The sequence below is a fragment of the Salvia miltiorrhiza genome, chromosome 3 (assembly GCF_028751815.1).
Source record: "Salvia miltiorrhiza cultivar Shanhuang (shh) chromosome 3, IMPLAD_Smil_shh, whole genome shotgun sequence".
In the NCBI taxonomy this organism is placed as follows: Eukaryota; Viridiplantae; Streptophyta; class Magnoliopsida; order Lamiales; family Lamiaceae; genus Salvia; species Salvia miltiorrhiza.
Window position 1 is genome coordinate 48,171,576 of NC_080389.1, and position 26,331 is coordinate 48,197,906.

At 37.4% G+C, this 26,331-nt stretch overlaps 1 protein-coding gene, 1 long non-coding RNA gene and 1 pseudogene across 2 annotated transcripts; 2 read left to right on the forward strand and 1 right to left on the reverse strand.

The window, feature by feature from the left end:
* Positions 1–6,090: 6,090 nt before the first annotated feature.
* Positions 6,091–10,194, forward strand: LOC131016247 (F-box protein SKIP17-like). Its single transcript, XM_057944903.1, is given in 13 exon segments — positions 6,091–6,559; positions 6,990–7,165; positions 7,636–7,833; positions 7,923–8,033; positions 8,544–8,629; positions 8,697–8,818; positions 8,907–8,971; positions 9,089–9,161; positions 9,256–9,318; positions 9,412–9,476; positions 9,553–9,571; positions 9,573–9,628; positions 9,722–10,194. Coding segments are annotated over 13 exon segments (1,707 nt in total). The 5' UTR covers positions 6,091–6,094; the 3' UTR covers positions 9,930–10,194.
* A 2,917-nt stretch (positions 10,195–13,111) lies between these two features.
* Positions 13,112–15,005, reverse strand: LOC131016248 (60S ribosomal protein L28-2-like; annotated as a pseudogene).
* An 8,357-nt stretch (positions 15,006–23,362) lies between these two features.
* LOC131016249 (uncharacterized) lies at positions 23,363–24,446 on the forward strand. The gene is made up of 2 exons (XR_009098893.1): positions 23,363–23,551; positions 24,148–24,446. It is a non-coding gene; the product is annotated as an uncharacterized LOC131016249 (long non-coding RNA).
* Positions 24,447–26,331: the final 1,885 nt, after the last annotated feature.

Here is a 26,331-nt window from a genome sequence, read left to right on the forward strand (position 1 = left end):
CTTAGCTTATTCGTCATGTCATCTTCCACTGCATCGTTTTCATTTGGACCCAAAGGCGACAAAATTACATGCCGGTGCAGCAAACCTGTGAAGGTAAAGATCTCAAGAACCCCGAAAAATCCCGGTCGAATGTTCTATTGTTGTCAGCGTCGAGAGCTTAGAATCATTATAAGCTTAATTTTTTATTTTCCCCCTCCATCCTTGATTTTCCCCTTAATTCTCGATTTTCCTACTTGTCAGTGTGATTTCTTCCTATGGGTAGATGTGGCTCAGAAGCAACTTAATGTGATTGAGAATTACCGTTTTGTGAATTTGCTGAGAAGTATTTCACTAGAGCTGACAGAGCTTGAAATGAAAGTTAGTGAGTTAGAGAATGCAACCAAAGAGTTTGAGAAGAAAATCAAAGACTTGGAGGATTTCAACATTACTTATGGGAAGAATGTGTACTTTATGCGTGTGTTGATTGCAATCTTTGTGACTTTGATCTTCATATTAGTAATGTAGATCTCTGTTTTAAGATATGAACTATCTTGTAATCTTCTTAGTATTGGTTAGTGTTAGATGTCCGTGTTTTGTAACTGAATTTGAATGAACTGTAAATATTGATTTCAGTTTGTTCATCAAATGATTGAATGTAAAGTTCATGCATTGCAAGCATTGTTTTGGAAGCATTATTTGAGAGAAAAAAGACATTGTCGTTTTATTTCCACGTGGATAATCTGCTTGACACGTAGATGCCACATCATTTTTTACGAGCACCGAAAATGAAATAAGTGTCAAAATTAAACAACTTATACAGTTGGTGTATTTAATTGTAAATTCTTAACTTCACGTCAAATACGAATTTTTAGCAAAGTTTATGTACTCCCTCCGTCCCGCCGAGCTTGAGGCGTTTTTTTTTTGCACTGGAATTAAGGAGTATTGTTTAATTATTTAAGTATATTTCTAAATTTGTGATTAAGTAGTTATTTATATAATTAATTATTTTAAATTATTTAAATCTTAAATTTAAATAAAATAATAAAATAAATTAAAATAATTTTTTAATTATTTTAAATAAAAAATTTAAATTAATTAAATCTGAAATTTTAATTAAAATAATAAAAATAATTAAACTAATAAAATTATTTTATTTTTATTATTTAAATTATGTTTTATTTTAAAATAATAAAATTATTTTAATTATTATAAATTATTTTAAATATAAAATTTAAATTATTTAAGTATGGTTGTAAAAATGCTTTGATTTCTTGAGAAATAAGGGTTATTTGGGATGATTAAAGAAAAATAAGGGGTGTAATTAGTTTTGTTAATTAGTGTTTTAAATTACCTAATTTTTGCCAAAAAAGGAAACGACTCAAGCTCGATGGGACAACCCGAAAAGGAATACTACTCAAGCTCGGTGGGACGGATGGAGTATTTTCGTGCAATTTTCCCATAAAAGAACTATGCAAAATGAGTGTTTATCTTCTTTCCATTTTAGTTTGTCCTACAATTTAGTATCAATTTCTATTTTTAGTCAAAGTACTCCACACAACCCTATAACATCTTACTCCACTTTAATCACTTTTGTTGGGAACTTAATGGAATATCCTAATCCTTGTTTTGATGATACCAAAATCCATATGCTTTAATTGTAATAGACTAGAACTGTTTGAACTCAAGTGTTAGAGTTCTTTTTTAGTTTAGTTGTTGATCTGAAGACTGAAGAACGGAGGACTGAAGACTGAAGATTGAAGTTGCCAACTGAAGTATCAGTTGAAGAATCAGTCTTGAACTGATTACTTAATGCGTGCCACGTAGAATCAGCGGACTGATACTAAAGTCAAGTATCAGTTAGACATTCTTCCTCAGACTGAACCTCCAACGTTCAAAGGAAGCCACGTACTCCAAAAGTACAGCCGCATTAAATGCAGAGATCTCAAGATCATCCTTTCTCTGCAGAGGTCATTCCTATTTGGTGACTACTTTATCAGAGACGTCGCATCTCCTGCTCTTCAACATAGTCGTTATCACCAAACAAGGAACCTCGAAGATTGAAGTCTCAGCCCAAATTCAAAATGCTCTCCAACGGAAGAAGTCTTGAAGACCTTCTCCGCCAACGGATCTATTCAAGACCTCTCCAATAAATAGCGCTCTAGGATCACTTCAATCTTCACCGATTCAACAACACAAGCTGAAGCTCTGCCAAAATTGCGTCTCAGCCCAAAGCTCAAATTCCCAAAGCTTGAATCGAAGAAGAGAATTCCAAAGCCAAAAATCAGTCACTGCTGATTACATATATTCTCTTAGACCTTAGGCAAACCTCTGTTTACCCAGAGCCTAGGTCAAAACTAGCTCCAAAGAACTTGTTCTTTGAAATTTAGTTGGCAAGATTTCAAACCTCCCTTCGACCGATAGAATCGAGTGTTTGAGTTGAAAAGGAGTTTAGGAAGGTACTCTGACTCCGTGAGATCCTAGTGTCAGCTCGTGCTAGGAGTGAGAAATCCAACAAGGTGTGTTGGTACTGAAGATTGGATCTTCAGTTGATTCGGTTGTGGATATCCACCACACCTTGTTGAGAAATCCAACACAGGTGTGTTGGTATTGAAGATTCGGATGAGAAATAACACAGAGAATTTTTTAGTTTCTATAGATATCCACCCTTCCCCGTAAGCACACAGATTCGGTTTGCTGTGCACCCATAAGTACAAGCATCGGTTTGCAGTGCACCTGTAAGCACTTGCAGAGTGAAGTTGTTGGTCTGATCAACCGACTGTGGACGTAGGCAGTGTTTTCCGAACCACGTAAAAATCTCTGTGTTATTTACAGCTTTTTGTTTTACTTTCCTACTTGTGTTCTTACTTTGATAAACTGCATACTGATTAATTGCAAAGAGAAACTTAAGACTAACAACGTGCTCAACAAAGACTATTGCGAAACAAAAGTATTTCCGCTGCGTATGTTATCAGTCTGACTGATTTATCCTCTGATAGTCAGGAAGATTTATAACATCTCTGTTTTTAACAAACTCGACTGAAGCCTTACGTGGATCAGTTAAGCTCTTGTGACTTAACTGCTAACTCATTACTGAAGAGTCTTTCAGTATCAGTCGTCAACCCTGTTTTGGTCAAAACTCTTTTCAGTAAACAGGTGTCTGAGTTTATGTGTAAAGTTTTATTTTGATCTCTATCTTGAGATCCATCTGATTTCAAAAAATAGCTTATAGGTGTATTCCCCCCCATACACCTATTCGAGACCCTCCAGACCTAACAACTTTAATACTCTCATAAAGGTGGGAGCTTTATTGCACTCACAATACACTCAACTACTTTATTAAATTTTATATTATTCTTGATTTCAAAAAAATACGATTATCATTTTGAAATGGATACTAAAATATGAGACCTGAGGAAGTATTATTACGGGGTTAATGCCGCTAAATACCTCAATTAGTTTCATTTTCGCGTTTTGCATCAATTTACAAAATTTCAGACACAATATACTTCAACTATGTTAATAACCGATTTTTGCATTCTCCGTTAAATTACCCCCGAAATTGAAGCTGACTTGGCATGCCAGAAAAGTTGACATGGCACACCGGCCGATATACCAAACGACAACGTTTTCCTTAACAATAAAATGTCGTCGTTTTATCTTAATTTAAAGTATTTAGTTGTAATTAGGGGTTCTTATGCCCTTAACTAGTATGTAAGGGTTCTTATGCCCTTAATTTATCTTAATTAGAATTGCACCCTACCCTCGTCAGTCTCCTCTCACCTCTGTCGTTAGCGGCAGCGACTCCACCAGCAGATGCCATTAACAGATTTAGGTTCATAAGCTTGAAGATATAGTTAGGATTATTCTTCCTTCTCTACATCAAACTAATTGAAATTTGAAAGGAGTGAGAGGCTGAGGCTTAAGGTTGAAACGATTTATAGGAATTAAAAGCCAAATCGAAAGACACAAAACACGAAATCGAAAGTTGAATTGTTGAGAATATGAAATCGAAAGTCGAATCACTGAACAACTGCTTAAAAACTCATGCCCTGAAGGGCCTTGAGCTCTTTCTTCGAGAAGCCAATCATATCCTCCACCCCAATTCCCTCAACTCGAACATGTTTGGAAATCACCCATCGCCCATAGATCAAGAATCTTCTTCTACTTCAATGGCACGGGCTCACCAGAGCTCGAGATAGCTCCCGCAGAGGAGGATTTCAGCGCCCATATGAAACGACGTCGTTTCATTACATGTCATTAATATGATTTAATTTACATGTATTGACAAGTCGTATTAGTTTTAAGTCAAGTTATTAATAAAATTTACACGTTAATATATTACTTTGTCGGATGCAAAACCCGCTTAATGGCATAATTAAGGTTTAATGTGACTAAAATTTTCAAATTGATTCAAAATACTAAAATAAAATCAATTGGGACATTTAGCGGTATTAATCCCGTATTATAATATGGGCATTAAGCATCCACATTGGTGTTACGTGATAGCTTACATGATAGCTTACTTGATGAGGGGGGACCACATTGTGTAAAGAGGCTGCATTGGAATTACATGATAGCCTACATGATTTTTTTAGTTTTGATTTTTATGCTTTTCACTTAAATTTAATTGCTCAAATTTAAATAAAACATTTTACTAATAATTAAAATTCCATTAAAATAAAAAAAACCTAAATTACATAAAAAAATTAAAAACATAATTAAAATTACATAAATTAAAATCCTAATCTAGATAAGCCCACGACTTGAGCATTTCTTGGACCATGTGCTCGTGGGCCATCCTTTGTGCATCGCTCATATGCGATGTATCCAGACTGAGGAGTTGCATATCGAGCTCCCTCTCCTTGAGCTAGTTCTTTTGGCATACTCGGCGGTGATTTTTTTCAAGTTCTGGTCGGACCGCTCCAATGCCTCTTTGTACTCCGATGATTGCTCGGAGCTTGCTACCTTCCCCTTCCCCTTCACTTTCGCTGCCCTCACCGCCGCCTTGTTCCCAATCGGCCGGGTAGATGAGATGTCCTCGCCCGACGCCGAGGTGGTGAAGGCGCCCTCCTCTGTAGTCTTTGTCCTCTTGGAGGAATACACGTCTCCCTCGAGGTACATCGACTTGAACTTGTGGTTGTGCTTGAGATTTTTTCACGCGTTCCAGTAGTTGAAGGAGGCCTTATTTGCGGTCCGACTTTTAAAGAGGATTTGGGCCTTGTCCCGAAGCATATCGTCAAAATGACCGGATGGCCACCGGGTGCGCGTCTCCACCCAAATACTCTCCCAGAGCCGCACATCTTGGGCCATTCGCGTCCAGTGCCCTTGAATCTGGCGGTGCTTGAGGTTGGCGCCGATGAGGGGGTTGACACGGGCGACAATCCTCTTCTAATATTCGTGCCCCTTCTGATTTGTCCCACGGATGGCGTCGTTTGTCTCCTCCGTCCAAATTTGGACGATGAGGTCCGTCTCCTCCGAGGTGTAGGTGTGACGGACAGTGTCTTTCCTCCGTCATCCTCCTCCTCCGCCACCGGCGCCTGCTTGTCATGCCGGATCTTGAGGGCGATTTCCTTCCTCCGGCTGCCTTTCTTCGGTTTGGCGACACTATGGGCTGCCGAAGGCATCTCCTCGCTGGATGGAGGAGCATCCCCCAAGTTACATCCCGACAAATCGGGATGATAGTCGTCGGATAGATCGGGGCACCAATTTAGGTCATAGTAATTTGGGTTGTGTGGATCCACGGAGGGTGTAGAGAGAGAAAAAAAGGAATAAATGAGGAAGATGAAGAAGGTGGATGAAGAAAATGAGGAAGAAGAAGAAGAAAAAGAAAAGAAAAAAAGGAATTTTTTTTTAACAGTAAAAAAAAGCACGGAAATCGAGGCAATCAAATTCAAAATTCGAATTTTATTATTATTATTTTTTAATCGCGCGTGTAAAACACGCGCTAATTTTGAACGACCGAGCGGGCTACACGTTAGAACGTGTAACCCTCGTGTAACTTAGGGATTGCATCGCGTTACACGATGCGAGCCTTACACGAGTAGGCCGCTATCGTGTAGGCGATGCTGATGCTCTAATCCCTTATTATAATATGGTGGCGCCATCTATTCTTGGAATGGACAAAACTGAAATCCACGTGTCACTCACTTGTGTCACTCCGCCCCTAGAGTGTGCTGATTCGCAGCTTCCCAAAACCGCACAAACGCCACAGCAAAAGGAACAAGGAATCCCCACCGCCTCGCGAATCGCCATGGATAGCGCTCTCCTCCACGACGCCGTCGCCGTCTCTCCCAATCCCAAGCTCAAGCGCCCCTGCTGCTACCCGACCTCCGATCCCAATCAATTCGACGCGCTCTTGGAATCCTTCCTTGATTTCCACGATTCATCGTCGATCGCTCTCGACCTCGCCATCGATCGCATAATCGAGTCTAGCCCCCACGATTCCGAGAAGAATGATGTCATCGACCGTGCTCTCCGGCTCGGCTCGGCCCTCACTGAAGCGGCTAAGCGATCCGCTAGGAGGCGCGCATCCATGCACAACGCCGTCGTTTGGGCTCTGCCGTCTGATCTCACTATTAAGGTAATTTGTTCCTTTAAGATCTAGGTAATTGGTATTAGGTTTTAACACAATTTTACTGATGCTTGCTCTACTGAATTGCAAGTTATGTTGAGACTATAGCGGATCTTCTATTAGCTTTTGATCAAATTGAGATCTAATACTGTCTACGTGGACATTCTACCAGTGTTGTTTGTTGTAGATTTTTTGGTGACCTATTTTCTGCATTGAAGTTCCTGTTGATTGGGTATTGCTGGAATTTTAGGCCTTCCTGCGTGGATGGTGCTTTCTTACTGAATCGATAGGGTTGATAGAGTTTCTCATTTTAGCAGTTTCTATCACTGTGGTTATTTTGTTCAAATGCACGTCGCTTATGTCTTGTTTAGCTTTGGTATCCAGTTAAAAGAAGTAGAGGATCTATGATTCAAGTTGTTCACATTTGCTCTGTGATCAGGTATTCTCTTTGCTCGATACACAGAGTGTATGTCATGCAGCTGCTACGTGCTCCTTCTTCAATAAGTGTGCTGCTGATCCATTGTGCTATTCCAATATTAACTTAACCACAGTCGTGCCAAGGGTCAATAACATAGTAGTTTCCACAATGATTCAACGAGCTGGAAAAGTACTGCGGTAAGGGCTATGAACTTTACATTTCTTGAGGTGACCTCTTGTTGCAATGTCTGCTCCTGGGAGGCTATTTTCTGTGGCCGTTCTACCTTAGAATGTCTAGATGTGTGCTGTGTTTCTTTTTTACTTCAGTTAGTGTGTGGGCGGAAGATTATGCTTTCTGATCGATTCAATTAGGTATTTTCAATACAAGAAATGGAATCTAACTGCTTTCACGTTTGGTGATAAATGACAATGCGGATTCCAAAATCTTGACTTTTTTAGATTAATTTAAGTTTCCGATTCAGTGCCATGCCTCTTATTTTTTACTTTTATTCACGATGCTTTATCTAGAAATGGCTGGCCATCTGGAAATGCTTGAATTGTTGTATATCCTCATGTGCCTACATCTATGCGGAAGGGGTATCTGCTGATGTTTTATGCATGTGTTCACATTGTTGCACCATCAACTTTGATCATCTTACCATTTGTAGGTCCCTTAAGCTTGGGATTGTCCCTAGCCCACCTGTTGCATCACTAGGTTCGTCTCAAGCTCTTGTTTATTCTATGAGAAATTCCTCAGATACATCAGGATTTTCATGGAATGATAAAAGGTCGAGACAGGGAAAAGAGACATTTGTACTTACTAGGTCTTGCTTGGCACCATTGATTGGTGATGGTGGTACTCCAGGGTAACTCATGATGCTCTATATTTCTAGTATTTCAAAAAAGTGTCTTTCCAACTACTGCCTTACTTATCTTCCTGTCTTCTACTCTTAAGGGCTCTTTTGAAAAGATTACACCTGTATAACATAGAAAGAATGGACAACACAGCATTTGGAGCTGCTATAGCAGCTTGCCCTTCTTTGCTTGATCTAGAAATTGTTGGCCTGTGAGTATCAATTTCTATTGGTTGCCAACTTGTAATTCTCTGAGTTTGTTTCTACATGTTATTGCAAACTTCTTTCTCAATGCACATATTCAGAGCGTCATGCCTGAAGCATGATTGGTGAATGAAATATAATACTCCCTCCGTCCACGAAAAGTATGGCACTTTTGCCATTTTGGGTGGCCAAAATAACTATGGCAATTTCCATTTTAAGACATGGCCCCACATCTTTTCCTCATCTTTTATCCTTACAAATACCTCTTATTTACAAAAAAAATAATCCTTAATTCAATCTCAACCACTCATTTCATATAATAGTGGGACCCTTTCTCCACTACATAAAAATCGTCACCCATTTTTTATTAAAACCTGTGCCACCAAAAGTGCCATACTTCTGGTGGACGGGGGGAGTAGATTTTAAATAGATAAGTTGCATTAAGGATAAAAGCCCCAAATTTATAATAAAATTGCCCATATATGCTGTTCTGACATGTGTATACTTCAATTTGGCAGACATGTGGAGCTAAGGCAAACCCTGGAGTCAGTGAGTAGATCTTGTCCTCTAATAGAGCGTCTATTTTTTGAATCATCAAAAACAGGTGCATAATAGTCCAGCCATGTTTTGAAGCTCAAAATATATTCTGCTCATGTGTTTTTTCCTCTCAGGTAGAGATGACAGCTTAAAATTACCAACATGCAATGATCTAGTGAATAACTGCCCATATTTATCCTCGTTGGCACTTCGAGGATTTAAGTTGCATGATCCTAAAGTCCGTGTCATTGTCAAGGTTTGCTTCCATTTCCTTTGTTTCACAGTTTTTTAATTCTTACGCTCACCTTGTATCAAGTTGTTATGGTTATACTTTGTCCATGCAGGGATTGCGTAATTTGAAGTTCGTTGACTTTTCAACATCCTATGCCATCACTGGTGAATTTCTTAGGTAAGCGACTATGCGTAGTTGCATTAAATATTGAAGGATTTTTGTAATATATTATTTTCCCTTTGTCCTATACATATACACCTGTCTTCATTCATGTTTTTGACTTTCTGTTTCTAGAAATCTAGGTGGCGGTGGAGGTGGAAGCTTACTGGAAGTTTTGATTTTACGGGATTGTATGCATTTGAGAGAAGTAAGGGATCGACTTTTTTGTTTTTAGTAAAAGTGAAAATAGTGTATTACAAAAATGGCTATAAAATTCCTAAGTTATGAGTTGGTTGATTCAGGCAGAAGTTTCCAGGTTGCTTTCGGCGATTCTTGCAGGACGTTTCAAGCTTCTTGAGCACCTTGTGAGTATCCAATCGCCCCCATGTCATATATTTTAATATTTCCAATCATTTCCTCTGTCTCTACGTAAGTAATTCTTGTTTACCTGTCAATAGGATGTATCTAATCGAGAGGGGCTGGCATCTGATGATGACTGGTACCAGAGATGTTGCACCCCAAGGTACATGCTGATATATGTTGCTGCTGTAACTTTGATTTTTACGTATTCGAACTACAATGATGCAACAATTATGCAGTTTCATGTCTTTACGCGAAGTTATTGGAAGAAAGGCCCAATCTAAGGGTGCTTGCAGATTTTCCTGCTGAAGGAAGGTAACTAATTTCTTTGTTCTTTTTACCTGTGAGTCTTGGTATAGTGGATGTCCACTCATTTACTCAATACGGATTCCTGTTTCTCAAGCTCAGTTTTGTGGAAGAGCCAATGACCAGCAGTGATGTCAACGTTGATACCAACTCACCCTCCTTGGCGAGCAGTCATACTTCTGGGGAATATGTATTCACTAGCTCGTCGGAGAGCAGTTATAATAGCGACCAAAGTAGTGGTAATGAGGACTACCCTAATGCCAGTTTTCCAGCTCATGAAGAGAGTTCAGATGAGGTGGATGACTTATAGAGAGATGATGTCAACATCTCAGGCCAGTTGGAACCTGCTGTATAACTGGTACAATCTCCGCATATCAGGTCATGATTGAAACTTGTTGCACCGACCTTGTTCTTATTTCCATAAATGTGGCCTCTCAGTAAAATATAGTGAACTGTTGGATGCGCCACCGTGCTCTCCAGTGGAGGCTTTCTGAAAAATGTCTTTTGTAAAAAAAAATCCGATGTGCAAAAAGCTGTTGCATAAATTAATCCACATGATGTTTCTGCTTTTTCAATTTGATAAAACCATGTTTCTGATCATTTAGGAATTCTAATTAGTGAACTTCACTGCAAGCTAATAGGTGTCCTGCTGGTGCTCCTGCATGTGAAGCAAATTCTGTGGATGGTATGCTGTCCGATACTATATCAGCCTTCTCTGCATGGGCAGTTCTACTTCTAGACACGAGTTAGTGGAAAAGAGTGATCCTTATAACATTAACATGATAATATTCATCTTCTAAGTGTTGGATATGCTGATCTGGAGATCAGGTGGCCCTTAGAAATTAATTGTTGACGTTGGCAATTCAGCGGATGCTGCATAGATTGTGATTGTTTTTTGTAGGTCACTGGTTGGCGTATACACTCACATCTTTTCTCAAACCATTCTGGCAATTGCATTCCTGTTTAGGAGACTCGGATAGTCCAAAGTCTTGATAGTTAGCTCTCGTGATGCAGGTTTCAAGCTTTGTTTTTCATTTGAACCTGCAGAAACGAGCATGCAAGTTATTACATTAAGTAGGAATTAATTTGGGAGGTGCCGAACCTCAGGTTTCCTGGCCGCACATCTGACAGATCGGTCCAATTCATTCGACCGGTGAATGAGAGTATGTCCATGAATATAGATTTGTATTTTGGTTAAAGATTATTGGATCTGTTTTACTGCTGCTTATTGCCACTGTCGACATGGATCTTGTGCTAATATACAAGCTATTTATACGAGGTGAGAACGATCTTTTTACATGAGAACTAAGAATATACATACGAACATAAAATTTATGAATAAGAATTTATAAGATTGGATAAATAAATGTAGTAGTTATATTAGTTAAAATTTAATCTTGTTCTTGAGTTACATGATGTGTGTGTGATCAAAGAAACAGAAATAAATTGTGTGATTATCTTTAGACGTGATTTAGTGCAAACAGTTCACTTCTTATTCAAAAGGTTAAAAAAATGTACCTGTTTTTGTTGATTTGGCTTGTGATATGCTGATGCTAAATGAAATCAGGGAGTCGCTTAGTAAATGTTGTTTTATAGGGTGCTTGTCTTAGCTTATAATTCTCTTTTTTTTTTTTTTTTTTTTTTTTTTGAGAATAGCTTATATTTTATTTAGAAGTTTATAAATTTAAAAGCTTCTAAACAATTTGTAAGTTATAAGAATTGTAAATATTCGATTTTGTCCCAGTGTATTAGCGTTTTAATGGAAATGTCCTATCGTTAGGATAAGTGCATATAAGTATTCACAATATCATTTTTCGAATATTTTAATTTTGAAAAGAAAAAATTGGCGCCTGAATGTTGACGTGAAACGTTGGAAATTCAAGAAGGCACATTACATGAACTAGTAAGCTCATTTATGCAATGCATGATAAAAATTAAAATTACCGATATACTTAAATAAATATAAATATTAAATATAAATAAAATTATAAATAAATGTAAAATACATTTTAAAAATAAAATAAAATAATTCACATCAATTGCTTAGTAAAATCTTGAATTTAAAAACGTAAATTTTCTCAATTTGTATAAAGTGTAATGATAAATATAGTTATTAAATAATTTTAAAATCCTTTGATAATGAAAATTAGTATTACACATTATTATTATAGAGTATTACATGTTAAAATAAATAAATAAATAATTTCATACACGAACATAAATAAAAAGTTATAAAATTTTATGAAAAGATAAAATAAAATATTTTAATTTTTTCATAACTTATTTATTTTAAATTCACTTTTGATTATTTATATATTGCATTAAAGATTTTGTCACGGACTTAAATTTAAGATGCATATTGAATATTTCTTCATAAATTAAATTTGATGATAAGAGAAAAATAGTGAAAAATTTGGTGGGAGTAGCGAGAGGAAAAACTCATTTTTTATATATTATATAGATCTTAAGTCCGACCTATATATATATATATATATATATATATATAGGGGAGGGCTACAGTAAAAACACTTCTTAAAATATAAATATAAACGTTTTTTAATGTACGAATTTTATCCAACAGAGTTACAAATTCATCCAACATGGTTACGAATTGTGAAAAATAAATTTTTGCTACCTTTGGGATTCGAACCCAGGACCACGAATTCATCCAAAAGGGTTACGAATCAACCGTAGATCTTGATGATCTAAGGGCTGAAAATCATTTATATTTTAAACACTTAAGAGTGTTTCTAAAATAAAAACACTTCTTAAAATATAAAATATAAACAATTTTCAGCCCTTAGATCATCAAGATCTATGGTTGATTCGTAACCCTGTTGGATGAATTCGTGGTCCTGTGTTGGATGAATTCGTGGTCCTGAGTTCGAATCCCAAAGGTAACAAAAAATTATTTTTCACAATTCGTAACCTTGTTCGTTGGATGAATTCATACGCGTTCTACATAAAATTCGTACATTGAAAAATATTTTTATTTTTATTTTAATAAGTATTTTCACGGTAGCCCTTCCCTATATATATATACTAGTACGTCCTCCCGTGCGATGCACGGTGAAGATTAAAATTAATTGATATTTTAAACAATTATAACTTAATTATAACTTATTCGTTCCAAGTTTAAACAATTGATATATATATATATATATATATATATAACACATAAATACTTGTGAGTAATAATATTTTCAAATTAATGCTTACAATAATTGAAAATTTTAAAAAATATTTATTATACTCTTCGTTGTGTTTTTATTTAATCATGATTTAAACATAGTAACACACGCACACATATATATAGAAGGACGCTAAAATAAAAATACATTTAAAATATAAAATATGAATCATTTCAAGTCTTTGGATCATTAACATTTACGGTTGATTTATCATCACCTTATTAGATCAAATCTATATAATACGAAAATGAATTAAAAGTTGGATGACATATCTATTCAATGTTTGCAAATACAATAGAACAATAGAATAAAAATTCCTTTTATACTATTACATATTCAATTGAATTGTTTAAAAGAAGGCATAGTGAGCCTAATACAATGGAAGAATAATCTGAACAAAAATTAATATTCTTATGTAGCTTACCTCTTAAATTATATTCGTATATAGTTCATTTGTAGTATTACTCAACTTGTAGTACTTGTAGTATTTCATGGCTTTGTCGCTTCTCCATCTGCTTCACCTCTTTAAGTTTATCAAAAAAAGTACATCAGAGAATTACGTACTAAAGCGTATTATGTACCAAATCCTTAGCGAAAGTACATCAAAATAAAATATACTCCAATACATAAGAAAGAAAAGATAAATATCTATATGCATATTAATTACCTCCATTAAATTTATATGGCTGGTGATTATCTCTGACGACTCGAGACCTTTTGGGGAGAAAAATCAGATAATTGTTCCACGTGCAAAAAATTGCAACGAAATGACATGAAAACAAACTCATGCTTATATTCTAACCCGGACCTAAGCTAGCAGCCTCTGCTTATTCCTCTTCTTCACGCCATACTTGGAAACCTTGAGGCTTCTGTTAATAACGCTCAACCTTGCAAAGGTTGCCTTCTTCAAGTCATGCCTGTAATGCAATTGAATTCTTTCTTCATGAGAAATTTGTTAAGCTTGGTCTTAGTTGTCGCAAGTGGCACTGTCTGATTCTTTCCCTGTTGAATGGTCACTATCTTCTTGTTTGCCAGCCCTATTAATCAGAACCCATGAAAATCACTAATTCAATCCATGAGCGAAATAAATAAATAAATCATAAGACGTTGTAGAGTGGAGTTCAATTTGACACATATTGCATACATAGCCGATTTTCAACAGATATCCAACCGATAACAATTTCGAAAAACTTTTTCAGCCAACAAATGTATCACAAAAATAAACAAAATCTCTAATTCTATTTAAAAAATAAATAAAACAATCAAAATCCATAATTCTCTCTATCCAACAACTGCAGTCACAAGTAAATATGTTTCAAAATTGCAGAAGTTCACTCAAACCAATTTCATGCAGTCATTCTATATAAAATATATACTAACTCGAACACTACAGATACACCAAAGCCAGTGAATAAACACAATGGAAGCCAAAGGCCTTGTAGGGAACGACCAACAGAAATTTTCCTAAAATGATTATCCCTTCAAATCGCAAAAAAAGCCACTTATAAAATTTCATGGATCATATTTATAGACATATTTTTCCATCAGTGATAAACTGAAATCACACTACAAATGCAAAAAATAGAGAAACAAACCAGAGTTCTTATAGGAGTGCAAGATGTAGAAATTGTTAGGCTCCTTGCTGAATTTCACACTGGCGGTTCGATTCTCTAACTCCATCACAAAAAATGAATTTTTTCTTGACGATTCCCATATCAGCAGCCCAGGAACCATCGTCATTTGCTCCAGCCTCCAGGCTGATAATCAATGAGAAAAAGAAATACAAATTCAATAAGAAAAAAAAATAGAGAAAGAAACTTGTTGGGTTTGCTCTTGTGCTTGGAGGCATCGTGTGGTCGCAGGCCAACCTGAGGTTTGGACGATGTTTCTTCAAGGCGGCACGACAAAGACGGCGTTGCATCTTCATCAGAGTTTGAAGACCAAATGACGGATGAGTCTCCATTTGAGGATGGCTCGCCCATATGGTGGTGGAATTGGCCAAAGAGGAGAATTGGCAATTGGGTGAGAAAAAGGTTTGAAGTTTGGGATTTGCTTTTGCAATTTTGTTGATGTGAATAGTTGGGGAGAGAAGAAATAGAGTTTAATCGTGGGATGATAAAATTGAGAAAATGGGTATGTGGCAGAAGGTGGGTTAGTGGGCCGGTGAAGGTAAGCAAATGAATTAACTTTAAGCTCAATAAACTGCCGTTAATATTTAAGAAGATTCTGTTAGAAAGATGACGGTAAATTAGATGCCGTTAAACTGGTTCTTTATATAATATATATATATATATATATATATATATATATATAGTGGAAGGATCAAGTGTAAACTCTATCTTACGGTGAAAACTAAATCCTATGAACAAACACATAAAATACGTGAACAAGAGATAATCAAATTGTGAACAATTGTAATACATAAAATACATGAACAAAGATGGTTGAATCTTTTATACACATGAACATTTAATTGATCACGATTTGACTATCTTGTCACGGAATTAGATTCAGAAGTGGGGGAAGACGAGCTAAGCGCTGATTTGGGGAAGAAATGAGGCTTTGGGGAGAAAAGTGGTTCTGCGGAGAGCCAAACACGTGGCTAAAGAGTTTGTTTGCTGAAGAAGAAGTCGCACTTCTTTTAAAAAAAAACACTTATCCCTTTCCTTTTATGTCGCACTTGTTTATAACTTAGTTTTCGAGAATGTTGTTTCATGTGTGTTTGGGACCACTTATATATAGTGTCTCTTGTCTTACAAGAAAGGTTATGAATAAGTCCCCTTGGGATGGCCTAGTGGTTGGGGTGGTTGCCTGTTGTCCAAGAGGTCACAGGTTCGAATACTCTCGGCCACAATAACCACTAGGTGATGTGTGTGTGTGGTTTGTAATATTTATAATGTAATTTCATCAAAAAAAAGGTTATGAATAAGAATTATCAATTTCCTCATCTTTTCTCTCTCTATCTTCCTTTTCTCCTGAATATTCAATTGAATCACGAATTTTCACTAAATTCACCATTCACATATCTGGGCACACTCTAATTGGTATTCAGAGCCAAGTTTTTTGCATCTCCAGCAAATTCTGGGCGAATCATGGCGGAGGCAACTCGATTTAAAGACCTGCAGGATGTATAAAAGAAGTTGGATCAAATTTTACAAACAGAAACCATGAAGAGAAGGGCAACTGAGGAAAAAATTTATGAGCAGATTTCAACTGTTGATCAGAAGGTGGAGCACAGAATGAAAGGTATTGATCAAAAGTGTGATCATTTTTCTACACTTTTGGCTGATATTCAGCTGCACTTAATGAATATGGGCAAGGATACGGGCAAATCTGACTAGTCCATTATGGGAAAAACCCCATAGAACTTACAATCTGGTAAGGGTTTTAAGTCTACCTCTACAGCCTTCTCATCTAAATTTAAATCTGACCAGTCACAAAATAGCCAGGGGAATTCATTTCATAGGGTGGATTTCCCAAAGTTTGATGGATCTAATCCTAGATCCTGGATAATCAAGTGTAATACATATTTTAAGCTTACTTCTGCCATTAGTGATGATCATATGATTCAGTTGGCTGTCCATAACTTTGAAGGAAAGGCCCTCCAATGGTTTCAAAACTTGGGCTATGAGAATATCTTGGATATTAGCTGGGAGCATTTTCTGGAGGTTGTTGCTGCTAGGTTTGATGACATAAGTGATGTTAAGATCATTATGGAGTTTAAGAATCTCAAACAAACTGGTTCATATGACCAATCTGTAGAGAAATTCGAGGAGTTAAGGTCTTGTTTGATGCTGAGTAATCATATGGCCTATTCTGAATAATACTTTGTGGCCAGCTTCATGAGTGGACTTACTGATGATATGCAGAGCTTCCTAATGTTGTTCAAACCACAAACCCTACAAGATGCTATCTATGTGGGGCAGAAGCAAGTTCTAACCCTAGATGCTTTGGCGAAAAGGGTAAAGTCTGTTCCAAAGAACTTTACTAATCCTGTTCAATCTTTTAAGAAACCTGAGGTGGGTATCTCCAATAAACCTACAACACGAAATGTCCATAAGTTTCCAATCAAGCTTCTCACTAGTGCAGAGATGGCTGCCAAGAGGGAGAAAGGGCTTTGTTATAACTGTAATGACCCTTATGTTTATGGTCATAAATGTAAACCTAAGGTTTTCTACATGGAGATGTCAGAGGAGCAGGAACTAGCTCAAATACAACATGAGCCACAGGTTGTGGAAGTGCCTACAGTTGAGAATGAACCTATGGAAGAGTCTGAAGTTTCAGTTAATGCCCTCACTAGTACCACTGGTTCTAAATCCATGAGAATCATGGGAGAGGTTGATGGCCATAAGCTTCAAATTTTGCTGGATACAGGTAGTTCTCTCAGTTTCATCAAGGAGAGTACAACAACCCTATTGGGTTGTAAATTGGATACAGACACACCCTTATTAGTCAAGGTGGCTAATGGGCAACAACTTATAAGTACACAAGTGGTAAGGGACTTTGTTTGGAAGGTACAAGAGCATGAGTTTGTATACTCATTAAGGCTACTTGAGCATAAGGGGTATGACATTATTTTGGGCAGTGATTGGTTGGAACATTGTACCCCCCTACTATTAGACTATAAGAAAATGTCTTGTACAGTTTATGTGGGTGGTAAGAAGGTAAGATGCAAGTTATTACCACATCTTCAGAATGTCAGTTGATTTCTGGACCAATGTTACACTCAATGACACATAAACATCTATCTGAAATTGAGGAGGTTTACCTGGTCACTTCTGTTGCCATCAAAAGCATCGAGAATGCTCAGTTAACTTCAATTCTGGAGGAGTATGCTTATGTTTTTTCTTAACCACAGTTTGCCACCTGTAAGGGGAGTAGAGCACCAACACCCTTACAGAACATCACACAACCAAAAAAATGAAATTGAAATAATTGTGGGGGAGTTGTTAAAAGAGGGAGTAATTCAGCATAGTAGGAGTTCATTTGCTGCACCTGTTATTTTAGTCAAGAAAAAAGATAATACATGGAGGATTTGTGTAGATTACATGTATTTGAGTTCTTTAACTATTAAACATGATTATCCAATTCTTATTATAGACGAGTTATTGGATGAATTGCATGGTGCTAAGTACTTTTCTAAGTTGGATCTTAGGTCTGGGTATTTCTAGATATTGGTTCACCCAGCTGACAGACACCTTACAACTTTCACTACTCATCAAGGGCATTATGATTTTTTTGTTATGCCTTTTGGCTTGTGTAATGCTCCAGCCACCTTTCAGTCCCTAATGAACAAGACTTTTGCACAGCAACTAAGGAAAACAGTATTGATTTTCTTTGATGATATATTGGTATATAGCAAGGGTTGGGAGGAGCACTTGCTACACCTTAGGAAAGTGTTGAAGTTATTGAGGAAGCACACTCTATATGCCAAAAGAAGCAAGTGTCATTTTGGGCAAGAAAATGTGGAGTATCTTGGGCATATCATTACTTCACAAGGTGTGTCAACTGATCCAGAGAAAATCTTTAGCATGATCAATTGGCCAGTGCCAAGGACTCTCAAGTAACTAAGAGGGTTTCTAGGCTTGACAGGATATTACAGGAAATTTGTTAAGGGTTATGGACAAATCAGCAGACCTCTTACTCTATTATTAAAGAAAGATGGTTTCAAATGGAATAAGGAAGCTGAAGCTTCGTTTATTCAATTGAAGGAAGCTATGTCTACTGCACCTGTTTTAGCTCTACCTAACTTCTATGAACCTTTTACCTTGGAAACAGATGCAAGTGGAATAGGGGTAGGAGCTGTGCCCATTGCCTACATGAGTAAGGTTCTATGCCCAAAGAACCAGGCACTCTCTATTTATGAGAGGGAATTCCTAGTTGTGGTTATGGCAGTGCAAAAATGGAGGACCTATCTACAGGAGCACCGGTTCATCATCAACACTGATCACCAAGCTCTAAAGCACATTTTGGACCAAAAATCTATCAATCCAGTCCAGCAAAGGTGGCTTACTAAGTTGTTGGGGCTCAACTATGTTATTCACTACAAGAAAGGCACTGAGAACAAGGTGGTTGATGCCCTCTCTAGGAGCCATGTTAGTGTTGAAGAATGTGGGGCTCTTACTACTGTCATTCCTGTATGGATACAGGAATTGTTGCTAAGCTACAAATCAGACTGATTTCTGTCTCAAATCATAGTTGCTAAATCTGTTAACAAGGAATCTTATCCAGAATATGAATTGGTTGGAGAGTTATTAAAGCATAAATGAAGGGTGGTGGTTGGAACAGATTCAGAGCTTAGGCACAAGCTCATTGCCGAAATGCATAGATCTTCATATGGTGGTCACTCTGGAATACAGGGAACTTATATGAGATTGAGAGGTTACTTCTACTGGCCTAAGATGAAGGCAGATGTTCAAAATTATGTCCAAAGTTGTGACACCTGCCAGAGGCACAAGTCAGATTCTGGTGTCTACCCAAGACTCTTGCAACCTCTACCTATTCCTAATCAGGCTTGGTCTGACATATCCATGGATTTTGTGGAAGAGTTACCCAAATCTTTTGGTAAGAATGTCATACTTGTGGTAATTGACAGGTTGACAAAGTATGGCCACTTTTTAGCTCTATCCCACCCTTATACTGCTCAGTCCGTAGCTAAACTCTTCTTGGATAATATCTACAAGTTACATGGGCCCCCTACTATTATCATTTCTAACAGGGACAAGGTATTTACAAGTTCTTTTTGGAAGGAACTCTTCAGACTCATGGGCACTAAGCTAGCTTTCTCTACAGCATATCACCCGCTGACAGATGGCCAAACAGAGCGGCTCAATCAATGTTTGGAGCACTACCTGCGTTGTATGGTTAGTTCTTGCCCTAAACAATGGGTACGATGGATTCCACTAGCTGAATATTGGTAACATACCAATTTTCACACCAGTTTGAAGTGCACGCCTTTCCAGGCTTTATATGGAAATCCCCCTAATCAGTTGGGTTTGAGCTCTCCTATGGACTTCTCTAATATAGAAGTTACATAAATTATGGAAGGCAGGCGGCAGTTCATACAACTCCTCAAAGATAATCTGATTCAAGCTCAGAGCCGTATGAAGTTCTTTGCGGACAAGCGTCGTCAAGATCGTGTTTTTCAAGTGGGTGATAAGGTGTACCTTAAGCTTCAGCCTTACAAACAAAATTCTCTCTCTCTCCGCAAGAATTTAAAGTTATCAGCTCGTTACTATGGCCATTATACTGTGGTGGAAAAGATTGGCTCGGTTGCCTATAAGCTAGATTTACCAGAATCATCTAAGATCCATCCCGTTTTCCATGTTTCGTTACTCAAGAAATGTATAGGGCAAGAAGTGGTACCTGTCTCAACTCTTCTTGATCTGGATGATGATGGGTGTTGCAAGGTGGCGCCTTCGTCAATCCTGGGTACTCGTACTGTGTCCCGCCGTGGTTCATCGACTTCTCAAGTTTTGGTCCAGTGGGTAAATCAGGATTCTGCTCTTGCCACCTGGAAAGATTTGTCCTTCATCCATCGGAAATTTCCTCTATTTGATCCTTGCGGACAAGAATGTCCTTCGCCCGGGGGTATTGTCACGGAATTAGATTCAGAAGTGGGGGAAGACGAGCTAAGCGTTGATTTGGGGAAGAAATGAGGCTTTGGGGAGGAAAGTGGTTCTGTGGAGAGCCAAACACGTGGCTAAAGAATTTGTTTGCTGAAGAAGAAGTCGCACTTCTTTTAAAAAAAATGCTTATCCCTTTTCTTTTATGTTGCAATTGTTTATAACTTAGTTTTCGAGAATGTTGTTTCATATGTGCTTGGGACCACTTATATATAGTGTCTCTTGTCTTACAAGAAAGGTTATGAATAAGAATAATCAATTTCCTCATCTTTTCTCTCTCTATCTTCCTTTTCTCCTGAATATTCAATTGAATCACGAATTTCCACTAAATTCACCATTCACATATCTAGGCACACTACATATCTCTTGTTCACGTATTTTATGTGTTTGTTCACAGGATCTAGTTTTCACCGTAAGATAGAGTTTACACTTGAACCAAACCCTATATATATATATATATATATATATATATATATATAAATATATATATATATGCGCGCAAAAACGGCGACACATTATAAAACAAAGTTTTACCACTTTTCTACAAACTCATTAAACAATAAAGTTTTAGGTTTGTTCCAACAAACAAACAAGTTTAGCGAAAAAGTTAGCTGCTGCATATATTATAGGGGAAAATGAATGTCATTGAAAGCAAGGGTACATCTGATGGTCATTATACTAAGTTGGGGAGTTATGTGTTAGAGTTCATGAGAACTGACAAAGAGGAACGGTTTGAGCTGAAGACTTACATGGATATACAAGAGAGGCTTGTATTTGAACGATTAATACTTAATTTGTAACACCCCGCTTTTTCCTAGCTAAATTTAGAGTAATTTTGAACTTAGAAGTTAAGATGATTCACGCCGGATTGAGAAAAAGAATTTATTTTAATTCCAACAAAAATGATTTTCAAAAGTTTTGAAAATTTGAGTTATTTAATTTCATTGAGTTATTTAATTTATATGCATTGCATATTTATTTAAATTAGCATTCAAGTATTTTCACGAGCTATTTAATTAGTAAACCCTGAAGAATTTCTACAGTTTCGACAATTTTATCCTGAAGGATTTTAATTGACCAATAAATACTCATATCCTACTCTCCCATCAGCCACCCATCAACCACCTTATTGCCAACTAAAAGCAAGCATCCCACACCACCTATTTTTTTTAAAAAAGTAACAACCTTTACAGGCAATCAAGCCAACTATACATTAACGCCTTTACAGTCAGACTCCTCATATGCAATACAACTATACATTAACCAAGTTTCTGCCTTTTCCATTAGGCAGACATTATTTGATCACTCACCACATATCACTTCGCAAGAAAGAAACTCAGATTCATAAGCCTATATAAAATATATTCCAAGCTCATCTCCTTCAACAATTCAACAACAAATGAACACCCCTCTCATTCAACGTTTCAGCAACAAACGATCAGCCCTCTCATTCAAGGTTTACCAACTTAAATTATGTTTTACTTTAGCTTTATAAATCGCACTAGAAAACCAATAAATACAAGTTTGAACTGCATAAGCTTCAATGTTTCAATAAAAGATGACTCTTGAAGCATGATTTTCTCTTTATGTTAAACTTGTTGTGTCGAGCTGGGTAGACGAGTGTGGTGGCTGTGTGAACTGAGTCGGGAGGTGGACGGAGGCACGGCACGGCAGCGGCGCTGCTGTCGCCCGGCCACGGTGAGAGAGAGGGAGCTAGGGCTCGGGCGCCGCTCTTCGCGGTGGGATGTCGGGCCTGTTTCAGCCGAGAGAAGGGAGAGACGGGATGAGTCTTGTTGAAGGCTGGTCTGGGGAACGGCGGCGGCCTTCATGGTTGCTCGCTGGTCTGATTCAATGAGAGAGAGTTGAGCGAGAGAGAGAGGTGGCGGTGGTGGTTCGCCACTGTCACAGAAGAGAGAGAGAGATGGGTTGAGTCAGTGGAGGGAAAAGGAGAGTCGATGGCGGCAAAGCCTGCTGTCGCCGGAGATTTGAGGGAGAGGCGGCGAGGCAAGGGCCTTGTTGCCGCTCTGAGCCGGGTCTGGACTGGATTTTGTCGAGGGAAGGACGGCGATGGCGGTGGTTCTTCTACTGCTGTCGGTCGGAGTGAGCAGAGAGTGAGGGAGTCGCGGTCGGCGGCGGCCTTGCTGCTGCAGCCGCTGGGAGGCGTGACTGATGGTGAGGATGACAGAGCGGCGCTCGTCGCCGGGATGGTGGCACGCGGCCGTGAAGTCCGAGAGAGAGAGAGAGAGTGAGATCTGCAAATTGTATGTGTGTGTGAGTGTTGTGCGACAGATGGGGGAGAAGAAGGGGGAGGAAGACTTAGGGCTTAGTTTGGGGTTGTTGGGCTTGGGTTGGGCTTAGAGGTTTGGGCTTGAGGGACTTGGGCCGAGTATTGGGCCTATTTTTAAATAGTTTTGGGCTGCGATTTTTTTTTAAAAGCTTGGGCCGATTTTTTTTAATTTTATTTAGCTGGGCCCGATTCATTTTATTCAGTTTGGGCCATTCCTATTTTATTGAGTTGGGCCTCATCTTTTAAATTTATATGGACTATTATTTATTTAAGCATGGGCTCTATTTCATCTATATAAATGGCTTCCCTATTTTATTTAATTAGACTATTAATTAGTTTGATTAATTATTTTTAAAGACTTTGGATTGCCTTCAATTAATTAAATTGGGTTTTTTTTTTTATTTTTAATTAATTGAACTATTACTAGTTTGATTAATTTATTTAAAGGATAATTTTCATAATAATATCATATTATTATTATGTGCATATTTTAAGTAAATTACTTATTATATGCTAAGCATGACATGAAATTGCATTTTTACTTGCAATAAAAGTATTTAATTGGTTTTAATTATAATTCCAATTTTTAAGAAAAGCGAGTAAGGATATTGTTGGTGTCCTTAACTCAAGAAATGTTTTTAATTATTTATTCATTAAAAACCCGGCTAAGTGAATCATAGAATGTTAAGCACTACACCATGACTTAAGATTAGATTCAAGGAGACCTATTAAGAATAGAATTTCTTGTAGGCTTTGTGGACCAAGGGGATTAGCACTGTTTTCCCAAGACAGGTTATGTGATTATGATCTTCAGGCTTTGCCTATCCAGGTGGGCATTACTTTTACTATACGTATATAGAGATCCCCTGCGTGTCGTAGGCCTCTTATACGAATATATGCATGAGATGATTTTAACTGTTAATTTCAGTTTATTATTATGCCCAAATGATAAATGACTCTTATGAAATGAAAATGAAATGTTCATGAAATGAAATGAAATGTTTATGAAATGATTGACTGCCAAAAATGTTTATGTTTTTATATGTATCCTATCTGTGTTGGTTCGCCAACTTTAAAGGAAATCCAATTGGGATCCTATGCTAGACAAAGGTCGCTAGCTAGGGTTAACGTGTACACTTATGGAGACCGCGAGTCGCTTGCGACCGGTCTTGGCGTCCGTGGTAAGGAGGCCTCCTTCCCGGCGCGTGACAGAAAGGAACAGATATGGATCATATGAAGGAAAATGATCGGCCGATCGACTTTATGAAAATGAAAGAAATATTTTAGTAAGCGCAGGTCATTTAAGAAAACCCCTGTGTGTTACTGTTATGGCAGTTCAATTTATATATGTATGCATGTTGTATTTTCGGCTATGCCCACTGAGTATTTTTATACTCAGCCCTGCATGTATTTCTAAATGTGCAGGTTGAGCAATTGATGGAATGGAATGATGTTGAGCGGGTGTTCCTTTGACATTTCAAGAAATATAACCTTGAGTATACATCTTCATATGTATATCTCACACGTTTTTCCGCTGCAAAACACTTTGATTAGGATAACTTTATGTTATGAAATTGTGACACGTGTTATTGGGTAAACCACCTTAATCAGTTCTCTTTTATGTGTATGTTTTATAAGTATCCAAATGATCATATATGATCCTAGCTTTTTATCTATAAGTGACATTTTCATATACTTTAATGTTAAGTAATTGTCCATTTCCATTTCTTATTGTGCACCCCAAGTCATAACCCCTGTTAACCCGTCATTGGGATAGTGGGCTGTGTCAGAGTGGTATCAGAGCGGTTCGTTCGCTCTGGCCCTAGAAACCTTATTCTAAAGAGTCGAGTCTAGTTTGATTCTTTAGACTTACATGGGTTCATATGGCACCGCTCAACACTCCATTGCATCGTGCTCAATCAAGGAAAGAAGGTAACTGCAGTTTCAACGTTTTAAAGATGTTAATGTTCTAAAATGCTTCATGAATATGTTTATGTGAAGAGCAGGTTATGATGAAATGTTGAATGTTTTGCCTTTCATGGCATATTTTCGCAATCTATGATGTTATGATCAGACGAATGATAGAAAAATTGACATATGTTTTCCCGGAGAACATAGATTGCTATAAGTTGCATGATCACAATTTTAAAAGAACATAGACTACTAGATTAGTAGTATATCTCTACAATCTAGATTCTTAAGGTGATGATGTAGAAGAATGAAAGAGAACTTAGAGCGTTTCAGCTCCCTTAAGAAAATGATGGTTCTTTTGAACTACAAAGAGGATTGAAAAGATATGTACGAGGTAAAGGAAAAGCACAGAATGACGATACACGACGAATTCTAGGTAAACGTTGCATCAAAGGTTGAACCATAGTCTCTACGTTCAAATGTTCAAGTGCAACGGAAGTACGACGGAATATCAAATCGACTTTTGCTATAGTATAGATTTTAAGAATAGTGTGTTTTGTCTGTGTACGTATGTCTGTGTGTATATGTCTTAAGAGAGGTTTGGGGTTTGAGATCAATAGGATAAGGAACCTTAAGATAAGTTTAGTTGTCATGATAAACTTATGCTTTGTTATGTATAGTATGTTCATGGCTCTCCAAGTTCGGGACGATGTTTCCCGTGTGACTGGGATGTGATGATGTTGGACCTGGCCAGTCCACATGATCCAAATCTCAGTAGACGTCTTTTGGGTTGAAAACCCATGTGTTTCAACTTTCGGTTGAAAAGCCAGATGGGTTCTTACTCGAGGTCATTTTGTTCGACCTAGTAGTTAATCATTTCATACCCTCTGGTCATTCTTTTGATTCTCTTGAACAATTTCTACAACACCTTGCTTTGATGTTGTGTTGAGTTTGAGCCTTGCAACTCGTGAGTTGTCATAATAGATTCCCTTGTTTGATAAGACCAAGAAGTGTTAGTCTACCGATGTAGTATACTACCCAAATTATGGCTTCGTATAATTGTGTCTCATTGTAATTAGTTGAGATTATTAGTCTTTGTCCTATAAATGATATCGACCACTCATTATGATAGAAATTCAGAGTTCAAGCTAAGACCGTAATATAGTGTTCGAGTACGAGGACTTAAGTTAATTGGTCTATGATAGTTTTAAGATAAATTCATAGGAAAGTGTTATTCATGTGATAGGTAACAAGAAATGGGTTGATGACTATTTTAGTCTTTGAAAAAAGAATACCCCGTAGATGAGCCCTAGGAATGAGGTAGGAGCAAAATGAACCGCCGAAAAAGGACGAGGGAACTTATTCTCAAGTAAATCTCGTGTATATAAATTGGAATTAGGAATCCAATTGATATGAGGAGAGACCCGAATCTATTCTAGATCGGAAAGTTAAAGTACTAAGGAATAAGTCGATACCCTTAGTAATAGTTCTTTGGAAGCACTATGATCAAGAAAAGGCGATGTGGGAACTCGATTCTAGCATGAATGAGAAGTACCCAGAATTATTTTCTGTGGTACAAATTTCGTGACGAAATTTCTTTTAAAGTGGATAGTATGTCATACCCCGACTTTTAATTCCTGATTAAGGGCTTAATTATTAATAATTAGGATTCGGCATCCATTTATAATAAAAACTGGT